Here is a 14,477-nt window from a genome sequence, read left to right as displayed (position 1 = left end):
TCAACCAACTGGCCATGCTGTACCTGGTGCTACAGTAACCGATTTAGGAAGTGCCAATGTGCATCAGGCATTTGCTTGATGTTGTCATTGATTTCTTTTTACTGTGGTTTTCATTTTAGCCTCCGAAGTCAGTACTCTAAATATTCCATTTCATCTAGTTACACATCAGAGGAAATGTAGAGTGTCTCCCTGTATTGCAACTTTGCTTTGGGCTGTAGACATAGGCTGTATATAAGAAGGTTGTCGACTATTTGTACACTGAACGGCGAAGCGCATATTTCCAATAGCCATAAAGGCAACACCAGGCATACGGAAGCCGCGTCGGTGTTTACTGATGACGTTTGGGCTGAAGCGGTTTTCCGATGTGGCTAACGTCAGTTACCAAGATAAATATGTTATATTAAACGTAAAATTCAAGATATAGCTACAGGATACAAGCGGGTGTCAAGTAAGTTTGGTGTTCTGCAAATATACCTGTGGCTACACGTTTTAGCCAGCCAAACGAAGTTAGGGAGACTTCTTCTCAGCAGTTAGCTTAGCTTCTTTGCTCTGGTCCTCTGGTGTGTAGCTATAGCTGGAATGACAGGAGAGCATAGCTAGCCTCTCGGGCTAACTACTCCGCAGTAGTTAACGTTAAGTTAACGCTACATTTCTTACTATGCAGTACGACACCGCTTTATTTAAAACAGCACATTATATTTAGTTACATTGTTATCCATTTGGAAATGGAGTCTCAAACAAGTAATCTCGTTCTCCTCTATAGTCGCGTGCATAAAAAGTGAAGTCTCATTAGCAAGCAAGCTTATTCAGGCACTCGTTTAATTAACATCAAGCCTCTTCAATGTAGAACCACTAAGTTAGTAAAAACCTGAGTAAAACATTGGTCTGCAACTTATGCGAGCAGAATTCTTATTGTCTCTGTTGTGTATAGCGTTAGGTATGAGCTCTGCATGACTAACTGTATCAACGTTACACACTCAGCCTACCTAGATATAACTTAATGTTATAATATGGCTAGTTTTAAAATGCACATCATTTTATGACACATCCATGATAGGATAAGCCACTAAGTAAGTAGCATTGCTTATGTTGCAACTTTCAGGAGCATATGTAACACTGTGCTTCATAATAAAAGACAAAAAAAGCAAATAGAAGACAGATCAGCAGGCATAAAGAAGTATGCTAAGAACACACATATGCTACAGTAAAGCAAACCTAAACAAGTGGGTATTTGAGTTTCTTTTAAAGGTGTCACTGTGTCCTCAGGTCTCTCCTCGTCCTCTTAAGCCTGGAGCAGAGAGCAACAATAACAACAGTAATAGGACTATTTTTGAAATAGATATTTTGACTAGTTATACCAGGAAAAGCACTGGTGAAGTTTAATATCATGAATGATGGCTCCATTCCATTTAAGCCTTGCCAGTGAGCCGACATGCACAGTGCTGCTGTCTCGGAACTGGCACACTCGAATGGAATGCAGTCATAACAAATGTTATTAAGCTCACATGTGCTCTCGTGCTATGAGGTTTAAAAATATCTGCTGGTAAAATTGTCTGTTCTCTGGTCTAGGCTCCAGAAGCAGTCCTTTAAAAAAAAAAGAGAATATTGGGCTATAATGGTGAAAGGAGATTTAATACATAAATAATGTAATGTACAAGTAAACGCAGCGTTGGATGACATAACGATGTTTGATGCGTGTTCAGGACGGGATCAAGATGTTGGAGTCCTATGTCACACCGCTCCTGATGAGCTATGTGAACAAGTACATTAAGAATCTGAAGCCATCCGACCTGCAGCTGTCTCTCTGGGGAGGAGACGTGGTGCTCAGCAAGCTGGACCTGAAGCTGGATGTGTTGGAACAGGTACTGTGTGGATGTGTTCTGTGCTCGCTCCAGCTTAAATACTCGACTTGTTGGGATGACACACAATGTATTTTCTCATGTGATGGCAGATAATAGGCAATGTGGTTATTTTGATGGCAGGAATGCCTATGCATTGCTGAGCTAATGCTTAGCTATTGACAAAGAGCTACGTGTTTTTGTTCATGCATAATTAGTGGTACATGCTTCATACTTGCTATATTTGTTGGCTGGTGGCAGTCTGTGCATGTACTGTGGGTACTGTGTGTATGTGGACTGGCGACAGTCTGTGTACGTAATGTATGTATGCAATATGTTATTTTGTATTGTTTTAACAGCAGATACTGTATGTTTCCAAGACAAATGTCCTTCTCTTCTTATCTTATCGAGCCCCACAGCTTCTTAGATTACCATTTATAGTGCAGTTGTATCAGCTTTCTAATACTAAATATATCCTTCCTGCTTATTAATCATATCATCATCATCAGATCCTATTTTTACATTTTTGTAAAACATTTTTGAATGACTGTGTGGAGAGTAAGCATGTAAGCCACGAACATGTTTTGTTCCATTCAGTCTAAGTCTTAACTACAGTGCATACACATAGTTACAGTCTATTGCCTTGACTTGCATACAAAAAACTAAAGAAACAAACATCAACACCGTTCAGCCAGTATCTCTACTGTCGTTTTGTTATTATGGAGGAGTTTGATCGATTTACCCAGATATGTTGCTCTGCAGTGTTATTTTGACACCGTGTTCATTGTTACACATGTAATGTCTGGATTAGATCAATCCGCCTCTCTCTTCTCTTGAGTGGGTTCTGACTGCTTCTGAAGAGCAGACCAAAACACTACCTAACCCAGCAGAGATTGTGATGAAAGTTCTTATTGGAAGCAGCTTTAGGCCAACTGACAGTGGGAATCTTGTTAGGATTTTGATGTGCAATGCTATGTCAAAACCTTGGCAATTATCCCCCCCTTTTCCTTTGTTTTATTGCATTTCAGTTGAACAGTACCTCTTTTGAAATGTATATTTAGAGATCATGCGCTTAATATAAAGAGTCATTTTTTAGTGAAACGTTTCTGGGCTTATCAAGCAGACATACTGTAAAGCTGTGACAGCTTCTTCTCAGAAATATGTTTGGTTATTAGTTTTTTTGGCTTAAACTTTGAGAGGAGGCATGTAAAGCTTGTGTGTGGCCAGTCTGGTTTCATGGTGCTTGTTCTCACACAGAGTAGTTCAAGATGCAGAGCAGAAATTTGTCCGCCTATGACAAAATCTGACTGATTTTGTTAAAAGCGTGACCAATATGTAATCTGTAGCTGTTGTTTTTACTACCCTCTCTTTGTCAAATATTAGTTTCAAAGAGCGGTTTAGAAAAGGGATGGATAGATGAAGGTTCCAAATGTTCTTGAAGCCTCTGTGGTTATTTCCCAGCATGTCCTTACAATGCTGTCTGCATCGCAGATGTAATCCTATAGTGCAGTTTATTCTATACTATCGTCTCATAGCTGTCTGTTGTTTTCATCTTCATATATTTGCTCATTTACAGGAGTTGAAGCTGCCCTTTACATTCATGAGCGGTCACATCCATGAGCTGCGTATCCACGTACCCTGGACCAAGCTGGGCTCGGAGCCGGTGGTCATTACCATCAACACCATGGAGTGTATCCTCAAGCTGAGGGACGGAGCCCAGGTTAGTTCTCCTCTTTTTCTTGATTCCACTGAAGGGCCAAAACAGGGCTGGCTAGACCTGATGTCATTTATGTGAAATTCCTCCTCATGCCACTATTAAGCTTTGTAATGGCCTTTGTTTTAAATAACCCAATGCCCCGTGGTGGGGCTTTTGTGACAAAGGCACACTATAATGACTTTGTCATTTCATGTCTTTCATGACTTTGTGTAAAATCACACGAAAAGAAACTTCAAGCTATTCATTTCATTTTCGTTTTGAATTGGATCCTAATTTAAGTGTTCATTGTTCTCGATACAGTTGGTGGTCTTGTTTTTGCATCAGTTACCTGCAAGTAATCCAAATATTTTTTCATGTTTGAATACCATACGTTCTTTTATATATATATATATATATATATATATATATATATATATATATATATATATATATATATATATATATATATATATTTATTAAAAAAAAAAAAGTCAACATGTATTGTTATTACTATTTTTGTCTGTAGTTGTTTTGCAAATCATCTACAATAATCCCTCTGGCCGTTAGTCGTTTTCTGTCCCACTGCTTCAAGCTGCTCGTTTGGCCCAGTATGACACATTGGGCCTCATGCAGCAACGTTCTCTTATCATTTCTCTTAATTGTCTGTTCAGAGAAAAAAAACAAGAGAAGTCAACTCCAGATGCACCAAACGTTCTTAACCATCCAAATCCGCTCTGAGCCAGGTGTGCTGACTGACGAATCCCACTTGATCAGATATTAGAGGCGTGTGGCCGATTGTTTATTAGCATAGTTAACGCTTCAGTGGAAAATGCATTCAGCACGTTTGCAAGACCTCAAGAATACACACAGTGTGTTTTGGTGATTGACACAGAAGTTTTTTTATTTACAAGAAAGTCCCCCAGGGCACCTTTAAGAGTGAGATGTTGTCTTTGTAACGGTAAGAAATGTTATCCCAAAATAAATGTTTTCATCATTGTATTTAGATTAATTATACTTATTTTAATCTTTTTAAGTGTGTATGAAAGTCATTTTTCTTAGATGTGTTTTCTGCAGAAGAGCCTGGTTCGATCTTTGCCACCCAAGTGTAGCTCGGCGCTGGGCCTTTATGGGAAGGTTGGGAGTTTCAAGGCCAGATGTCCCAGAAGAAACACATTTCTAGGGAAGTCAATTACAGCTAATTATATAGACTGCGGCAAAAAAGATTTGTAACACATGAGCCTGAGCTGCTCAGAACTAATGGTAAATATCATACGATGCAGGTGGCTACTGCTCATGCGATCAGGTTTCAGTTCGATGTAAATCGAAACTTGTTTTTTATGCTTCATACACAGTTTTAGGTCATGTACCGGTACCGGTGCTGGTGTAATGCATCTAGACTCAAAACAACTATTTGTTACAGATGTTTTGTAAAAGGCTTCCAGTCAAAAGAAGATTTCGGGGGAATTGCAAAGGACGTTTGGACAAATTATTCAGCGGTATGTACACCCGTGAGACATAATTTGGAGCAAAGCCAGACGTACAGCAGAAGTCCCTCTAGCATGTGGAATTTAAATGAGCCGCTACACTTCTCTCCTATGAGTGGAAGGCTGACTACTGTTCTTTAGCCAAGAAAATACTGCCAGTCTATGCTTTAGATTTGTGTAGTTAGGTGACTTTTATTTGATCTTTATTACACTTTTGACATCCTAAAATTTGCCATGTCATCTCTGTGGTGGCACTTTTCCACTTTGATCAGCCCAGAGAGAATTCCCTTGATTGAGGGAAAAGGTCTGTGGGCCTTTGTCACATTAGTCTCACAGAAAGGAGATTATATTTCTCTGGAGGTTAGATATCCTGTTCATGTGCATGTCAGGCCCTGGTCCAGTTTTAATCAGATTCCAGCAGGGTTGCAGGGAGTTTGGCATAGGTGTATGCAAAAAGCCGGGCCATGACAGTTCTCCCTGAAGCCCTCAAGTCATTTGGGTGATGGCCCACAGGATTTGAAAAAAATCAGATCTGTGTATGGAAAATGGAACATTTTATATTCAGTAGATTTCTAGTGTTTCTTTTGTCCAGTAGAGACAGGAACTTTGTGGTGGGCCTCATGCGGCCAAAGTGTGGAAATGATAAATGATATCATTAATATGGTTTGTTTTCCTAATTACTGTTAAAGCCTGAGCGCTGGCCTGTGAAAACATCCGTGCGTCCTTTGAAGTTCATTAAGGGCTGTGTAATTTGAGCGGAATTATTTGGACCTTTTTTTAATGTTCGGGCTTCCCCTCGAGAGGAACTGGGTAATATTCGGGATATTCAGATTGCTCAATAGGGCCCATCTGCAAAGCACCAAGAGCAGCTCACAATTATAGTTTCCAGCAAATGTGGAAATTTGGGCATTTATCAGCAGTTGGAGATTACTGCTCCTGCTGACAGTGTAATTGCTTCAAATGAGCTGTAATGAGGAATTGTAGCGCACAGAGTAGAGTAATAGACAAAAAATATTGTCAACTTGTTTTTGACGTTCAATTTTACAAACCGGAGGCCATTTACAAACAAAATACATGAAGTTTCATATGTGCCTCATGTCCTAAAGTGACACGGGGCTCTGAAGCAAAGCTCAGGAAGTGATCGTGTTCCCGCTGCCCGCATTGTTTGAAGATTAGACACCGTTCACATCAAATCACTACCACTTTTCTGTAGTTGTCAGATTTATTGTACATGTAGATGCTTTATGCTCTTGTGCTTTTCTGTTCAGTCTCAGTTTCTAAGTCCAAAAATGTAAATCATTGTAGTTCTTGTAAGAGTGGAATAATTAGTGTGGACATCTCCACGTGAAATTAGACTAAGCCCTGGTCTATGCCTAAGCGCTCAATGTATGTAACAGGAGATTGGTCATGGGGATGAAAGGGTTTTGTAGTAGTCAACTTTAACTTCTTTCCTCTTGTGCAAAGACACACTGGATGTGGCCCCTCTTGAGTTACTCGATATGAATGAACTGTTTGATCTGAGCCCGTACTAAATTAAAAAGCAATCTGAAAATGTCAAGAGCTGCACAGGATAAAACAATGCTTTTAAAATCTGTCTTTCCATATACAGAGGCTCCTCTGGAACCTGCAGTTATTAATAGAAGCCATAAGGTCTCCACGTCTTCTTCTCCTCGTGGAAGTCTCATGGAAGGAGTTAGCAGCAATCTCCAGTTTTACCAGCTTCACACCAAACTATTCCCATTCGGGACAGTTTCTTGTATGTTTGGTAATTTTTTTCATTAGGCGGTTGTCATTTTAACGTTTTCAGCTCACATGTGGGGGATTTCAGCTGCTTTGTGATGCGAGACTGAGCATTTGATTTAAGGCATCCCTGCCTCCAAGCTTCCCCCTCTAATGAGGAGCTTGATAAAGCCTTAGATAGAATTTACTGTGCGGCTGTTTTTAGGAGTTTTGTTCTTGTATTTGTGGCTACTTGTAACAGGAATGGGCAAGATTGAACTCCGGCCTTAATGAAAGACCTAACAGCTATCATTGATGTAATGTTGCAAAATTACGGGCACTTCTTTTTTGACATCTATGTAAACTGCTCCAGATGTTGCAGATGAGGTGTGATGAGCAAAGACGGAGAGGTACTGTGCTGGACAGCAGTTCCAGTGGATTGTAACACTCTCAGGCACCCTTTATTTTTTTACGAGACAAAGATAAGGGCTTGGGTTTACCGAGGAGAGCTTTTCTGGTTTTGGCTCGGCTCGCTGCTTGATCTGGGAGTTTTATGGCCGCTGAGTGCGTTTGCCACTGATGTGGAGGTTCTGATTGATGCATTGCCTCAAGACGATTTGGGGAGGTGCCTCTGAGACTTGTTGGTTTGGCATATGGTCCAAGTAGGCCCTTTCTTCTGTTAGATTCCTTCCAAACTATTTTTAGGGCTTTACACCACCAGACCTCATTGCTCCTAAATAATGGGTAATACATGTGAATTAGGGAACCCCCTTCTGGAAAGCCCCAAGATAGGGCCGGGCAATATATCGATTGTCAAGGCTAGATATCGTCTTAGATTTTGAATATGGTAATATGGTAATATGGCATAAGTGTTGTCTTTCCCGGGTTTTAAAGGCTGCATTACAGTTGAGTGATGTAATTTTACATCACTCTGCTGTTATATTTACCTTTACTTAGTCATTAAATCAACTACTGGTGTATCCATTACTGCTGATTATTTATCAAAAATCTGATTGTGTAAATATTTAGTGAAAGCACCAATGCAATACAATATGGTTTCAGTACCGATATCGAGGTATTTGGTAAAAAATATTGTGATGTATGACTTTTTCCCTTCCCCAAGTTGTCAAGTTTCACACAGGTTTTGAATCATTGTGACCTGGTCGATGAGTTATTCTGCAGATGCTACTGCTTCAACATGTGGATTTGCCACCTAGTGGTAGAATTCACAACCCACTAAATAGGACACCTGGGATGTATGGTCTGTTCCCAGCGTCTGTGCTAGGTTTGTTCTCGTGGTCTGTTTACTTTTTCCTGGGTTGAATTGAGATATGTCATTCTCGTTGACGGAGTGTGAACATGTTCTTTAGTGACAATGAAAAACACGAGGAATTGTCCTCCTGTCATCAAGTAAAAACATCAAACATTCAATCAAGTGTAACTTCACTGTCTCCTCTGACAGAATGAGAGCCAGTCAGTTTGTGCCTGTGCAGCTCTTCTTTCACAAGTCAGCGCAAACAAAGGAAAAAGTTAAACAAGTAAAAGAAAACAGCCCTGTGGAAGTTTGCAATCAGATAGCACAAACTGGATAATCTCTGTCCCAATGCCATCCGGAAATCTTGCCTTTGATTCTCCGGCTCGCAGGGAGCAAATGGCTTACAGAGATTGCACCGTAAATCCGTCTGATCATCAGCTCAGCGGGGCCTTGTCTTCAGGACTGAGGAGGCAGAGGGTGCAGACACGGCGCTTCGGAGAATCCACTTTCCTTGAATCCAACCCCCCGTAGCGGTAACAAGACCCATCTCTTACTGTAAATAATAAAAAGATGCAGTAATGTTGGCACACTGTGGATTCCTCGGGCAGGTTGGAAGCCGAAGCAAGTTTTCTGATGAGAGACAAAGACAACTACAGAGAGACAGAAGTGGATTGAACATCAGAGCGTATGTGCTTGGGAGGGGTTCTGAAAGGATTTGTGTGTAGGTCTCTCTATATTTGCTTGTATTTGATCATAAAATGGCAGTATTTCAATGGCCATGAAGACGAAACCTCCAGACGGTTTATAGTTTATCAGGCCTTTATGTAAACTTATTGTGAAATCCCACTTGCATTGTTTGTTTTATGACCCATCTACAGATTTGCCCTCTAACAATTGTCTCTTGTTTTGTATCATATCCGGATGGGGTGTGCATAACATCAACATTTTGTCTCATATTGGCCACATTTGGAGATATTACAGATGAGACTGGATCTGATGACATCGGGGAGGAGACTATGTTCAGAGATGAGGGTGCCCTCTGTCTTTGTCACGTGTTCTGTACGTTGCTAGCTTCAGACGCACCCACTGGGTGACAGGCTCCTTCAGTAGAAGGAAGGCTTCGATGTTGTTATGGCGCTGACATTTCTCTGGTCAGTAAGTCTGTTGAAGAATGAACAGCAAAAGTCAAGCGTCATGCAGCTATGAGCCAAATGAATGTTTTCCAACAAAACACAATTCTAGGACACCAATCATGTAATTCACTATGCTCTACGTGTCTGTCCCCTCATTTAAGTTGTTAACATAAATGGACCCATTGCACTGGTCTCTGTTGAGCTTTCTGGACTGATCCACAAGTGCTCTCAGCCACCAACCACCGTGAGTCAGCCAACGCTGCACAACCCACAGCGTTAGTCCGCATTGTCTTTGAGGTTTGATGACGTTTTGGTTTTCCTGGTGGGATGAGGTTACTTCAGCTCCTCAGACACAGGAAAGCTGTCGGGGAGGAGGGGGGGGGGGGGGGGGGATTAAGCCCAACGGCTTCCTGCGCCCAGTGAGTCAAGTGGTGATCAATATGCTGGGCAGGATGCTGCTGCTCTACTATTTAATCCCTGCTCTCAGGCCATCCGGACTACAGCAATCCCTCAATGGAGCGCATTACTAGCCGGGTGCTCCCGGTGATATTGCAGTCTGGGAAACGATTACCTCGCAATTAGGGCTAATGTTTGCTTTATTAGTGCTTTCTTTGGACAGACATTCTGAGGAGATAATGTGTCGCAATTAGGAACAGCACATGCTTTTAAATCTAAACAGACACTACGGGGAGATGTTGCATTAAATTAGGGAGCACGTTTACCACTTTATGTTGCTTTAAAGCATGGCGTGTGTGAGTGGGACACAACAGGCTTTCATTTCATTAGTTTGATTCAGTTAGTTTGTTGGGTGCTGCACAGACTAAGGCAACCAGATTTGGGTCATTTATCATTATATTTATCTTCATGTAACCACATTTATAGAGATGGATATTTACTTTTGGGTGAGACAGAACGTGACAAAAAGGAGTAACATGGTAACTGAGTGCCTCTGTGTGTAATTTCTCAGTTGAGAAAGGTAGGCCTGTATGACTCCATGTTACACAAACTGTGGGTGGTCTGTGTTTTATGTCTCAGGGTGAGTGTGTGCTCCATTTAGCAGACCCTCACCCCTTCTGACCTATGAATAATTTCACTCTTATTTTAGAAATGATGACGCCATTTAAGGCAGGGCATGTTAACCGGAAAAATCTCGCATGCAGAACCAATCAGTGGCAGGCTATTTGGTAGAGTGTAAATCTTTTTTTTCCAATACTAAATTCAGCTCTATCCATAGATCTTCTATCCACAACACATTTTAGATGTAACACTTAATGATCCCTAAAGCCAGAGGAGTGCTGATCTGATACAGAAGGAGCTGCCCCACTCTTCCTTGTGTGTTGGTACATGAGGTAGATTCCATTTGCCCCACAATGTGGCGGACTCCGTGGTGTTTGCTTTTATGCTGGCCGGCCAGGGCGCCTGTAATGTGTGGGTAAGAGAAGAAGAATGTAATATGAACAATTGCACAACGTGTCACTCTCCACGCTGGGGGAGGGACGAGAAGGGGATTGTGTGGAGAAGGCATATGGTTAGCTGAAAAGATAATAAACATGCAGATCGTGAACGAGTGCATGGCCCTGGCTTGACATTTGCCATATTGCTTGTTATTACCAATGTGATACAAATTTGCATGCAGAGTTGCTCCTAATCTTTCATAAAACCATTTTGACAGTAATAATTTCCAGTTGACAAGAGAACAGAGAGCAGAGATATTGGAATACTGATTGTTTGAGATACAGCATCAGAGAGATATTAAGTACGGGTATGAGGTATAATCATATTCACATTTCATAAAACTGATATTAATATCTGGAAAGTTGAAAGTAAGGCTTGAGATTTTCAGCTGTGGCTTAAATGTTTGCAGCGGTACAAAAGCTTGAACTCAGGGTTTTCTTCCCCTTATTACGACTTGCAGATATTTAACACATTCCCTGAAGAGAAGAAGATTCCAATGTGCTCCTTCAGCTTTGCATGCTGGGATTTCTATTTTAATTGGGGAAAGATGTGAAACTTTTTTGAGCAGCTCAAAACAAGCCCAACCAGCCTGAGCAGAAACAAAGGGTTAATAAAACAACTTTGCAAGCTGTTCTGTCTCCCAGCGATGTGTTCGGACATAAAGATTAGTAACATTACAGACATGAGTAGAAAGCAGGTATTACAGATATTAACAATTGAAATGTTCATTTCCCATTTTACATTTTCAAACTAAATTTTAAGCTGTTTAAAATGTTATTTTTAACCTTTCACATTTTCAATGTGGACTGCCTTCTGGCTATTGTCCAGGGGCAGGCCTCTTGTTTTATTCGTTTGCCATTCAAATTTAAGTTAAGAATTGAAAAATGTGTTCTTTCATTACGCTGATGAAGACAAGAGGAGACCTGAGATCCCCGGTCAAGAACTTGGTTACGGCTCCGACGACGAAATTGAAATGATTTGTTTTTTCCAAAGTAAGGTTGACAGTTTTCCATCTCTCAAGTAAGCTGATGAATGATGACAGCACCTCAGTTGCTCTGGAACCCGGTGTATGAAAAGCAATGCAAACACAAGGCCTGCTGCATTCCGCTTGCGTGCTCGAAACCTCCTGCAATATGGCTTTGGTATTTCTCAACACTGACGGAAAGTCCTCTCCCATTTCGCTCCGTTTGATTTATTCTATCTTGCTGGTTTCAGAACACTGATACTCTCCAAGAACACTTAGGCCTCCGCAGTGCATGCCTTCCAGCTGCACCTCACATGTGCAATTAAGTTGTCAGAGTAGCCTCAGCCACTGCTAGCACCGTTCCTGGAGGATGGCGCTTACATCGTTCAAGGGGTGCTTATGTCTTGTATAATGTACTTAATATTGTGTATGAAGAAACGGGCGAAGCCCGCAACGGGGATGGTTCACTTTTCGGCAGATGAATGGCGGTTTATGGTAACATCAGGTCCTGACTGCTAGCTTTTCAGCAACTCGCCAAAATAAGATAGAAATATCTCTCTAGGATGCTCATTTTCTTTACCGTGTGTAAAGATTATTTATTCATTTCTTGTCCGAAATTAACAATGTTTTACTTGAATAGATTAACCACATTATATACAGTATAACTGGGGACTAGTTAGTGTTTGGATTAAAAATTAACAGGTTGGATAAAAGTGCATGGGAATTCTCCCATGTGTGTCCTAGTGGACTCAACTAAAGTGTGTGTGTGTGTGTGTGTGTGTGTGTGTGTGTGTGCGTGCGTGGTCTGCCTGGAGTGTTTTATTGTAGCTAACACATTGCAGTTATTAGCATTGGGGGGTAGCTGTGCCAGCGTAAGCAGCATGCTTCACATGCTCAGCCTGGGCTTGTGGTTAGCTGATGGAGACATCTGAAGGACCAGAGCCTCTCAGATCTAAATCAGGAACAATTTCTCCCTCTTTCCCATTCTCTCCCTGTGTGTCGTTGTCCCCCCCTCTCACCACACACACTCTCCCTCTTTTCTGTCTTGGCTTTTTGTTCTCTAACCGTTGTTTCCGTCACTCTTTTTTTGTGCTGCTTTTCAGCAGTGAGACAAAAGTTATGCGTGTCAGGTGCAATAATACTAAAAGTGCATTGCAGGTCACCAGGGAACATGGCATGTTAACATCAAGAGGTCACTGGGCAGAATTTCAATGGGCTCCAATGAAAGGAAAACGGAGACAGCAGTGATCCAGACCGTTCAGCCTGGTTCCAAATTCCATCACGGAACCTACATCAGAACTAGTCACTAGCCTGTCTGTCTGAAGGCCTCGCTCTTGGCCCTTAATCAAGTCTTGGGATTAGACTAACTTGGACTTCAAATCTTTTTGTTTGAACGGCAATTGTGGAAAACCAAACATTGTTAGCGGGGATGAAAGAACGGTGACCTCAGCGCTCCCTCTGCTTTGAAATGTCTTACTGCTGACCTGCTTACTGAGAAATAACAAGCAAAACAGCTATTTAGTAACAAAGAAACCGCTTTCATGCGTGAATACTCTGGCTTTGAGATTTACTAGATTAATTATGAATCGTGCACACTTTAACTGGAGCAGCAACAGCTACTGTACCGTAAACACAAGATAGGTTTCTGCTGATATTACTTAGTTTATAAGTTTAAACCAATATGACAGAATGTCGGTCCATAGTAGAGCTCAAATTCACTTAAACAGTCACATTTATAGAGGACAGTGGTGGGATGGATTGTTACCTGTTAGTGGGTTGATGTAGGACAGGTCCTTGTCAAAGAGCACTAAGCTCAAGGCTGGGTTTGTGAGTCTTTACAGTTCAGGTGGTTTTACTTTGTACAGTGTGCAGATCTTCTTCTGTCTCTTAGTAGGCAGATAGAAGATTTTACAAACTATCACACGAGGCAGAACTGAGCCTCGTCGGTGTCCGATGGCTGTGCAGTCGCCACAAGTTACGCGTGGACGTACGTGGAGGCTCCATGCTCATAATGAGGTCTGCTTTGGCTGAAAATATCTGTGCATGTGATTAACTCCCGTTAGAATAATCTAAACAACTGCTAAATACTTAGCTTGCACGGCAGCTGGATTCTTGCGATGTCACAAGGTTACGCGAGAATTGCGGGATCACATATCACACAAAAATCCATTTTATCAGGCTTCTAGTAATGCGTCCGTGTGCGGCAAGCCTGAGCACGGACCAATGAGTGTCCTGTGTGGAGCTACTGGCAGCTATGGGTGTGGCTTAGGTGTGTGTGTGAGACGACACAGAGAGGATACTCTTCATTCTGATGACAGCTTCTGAAGAGGTGCTGTAATAGTTACATCTCACCTGGGCCCAATCCCAATCTCCACCCTTACGGGTTTAGTTCTGTCAAATCATCGAGTGTTTGAGGGCTCTCTGGCAGACATTTTGAGCCCTTTAGGAACCCTTTCTGTAGTAAGTCCGCATAGGATGCTGACTTTGGAATTACCCACAAATCATTGCAATGTGATGTTAAACACGGGGTAACCAGTGGACACATGGAGATGTAAAAAAAAAAAAAAAAAAGTCATGTTAAATGTACTCAGAAACATTAAGGGTTAAATATGGAACATAAAACACATGAAATCAGAGGATATTTATTTATTTATATTATTATTATTATTTATTTTGTCATTGAATCTGTTTTGACAAAAATGAGTAAATAGATTATATGAAATGACCTCTCATCTTGTGAGAAAAGAGACAGGAAGATGTTCAAATCGGAGAGTACAAAGTATAAAATAAATACCCACAATTATACATCATATTTTTTGTTGTTTTCATAGTAACGTAATATGTTGCAGCAAAGTGCTGTCCCATTCATATTTACACCACTTCTCTCACACTCAACCACTTACCAGGTGACATCAGTGAGTCCCTGAGGGTTC

The 14,477-nt window shown here is 41.3% G+C and overlaps 1 protein-coding gene across 1 annotated transcript in view; it reads left to right on the top strand.

Annotated features, from left to right (window-relative positions):
• Positions 1 to 352: 352 nt before the first annotated feature.
• Positions 353 to 14,477, top strand: part of LOC137891619 (intermembrane lipid transfer protein VPS13B-like) — a 333,991-nt gene continuing 319,866 nt past the window's right edge. The window contains exons 1-3 of the mRNA XM_068736332.1: positions 353 to 448; positions 1,704 to 1,862; positions 3,415 to 3,558. Of these exons, the coding sequence (XP_068592433.1) occupies positions 1,716 to 1,862; positions 3,415 to 3,558 (291 nt within the window). The 5' untranslated portion in view covers positions 353 to 448; positions 1,704 to 1,715. The remainder of the gene's footprint in view (positions 449 to 1,703; positions 1,863 to 3,414; positions 3,559 to 14,477) is intronic.

Source organism: Cebidichthys violaceus, unplaced genomic scaffold, assembly GCF_023349555.1.
Source record: "Cebidichthys violaceus isolate CVI_PGR_0920_01 unplaced genomic scaffold, fCebVio1.0.p SCAF_7, whole genome shotgun sequence".
NCBI classification, from domain to species: domain Eukaryota; kingdom Metazoa; phylum Chordata; class Actinopteri; order Perciformes; family Stichaeidae; genus Cebidichthys; species Cebidichthys violaceus.
This window is presented reverse-complemented; position numbering and strand designations above follow the sequence as displayed.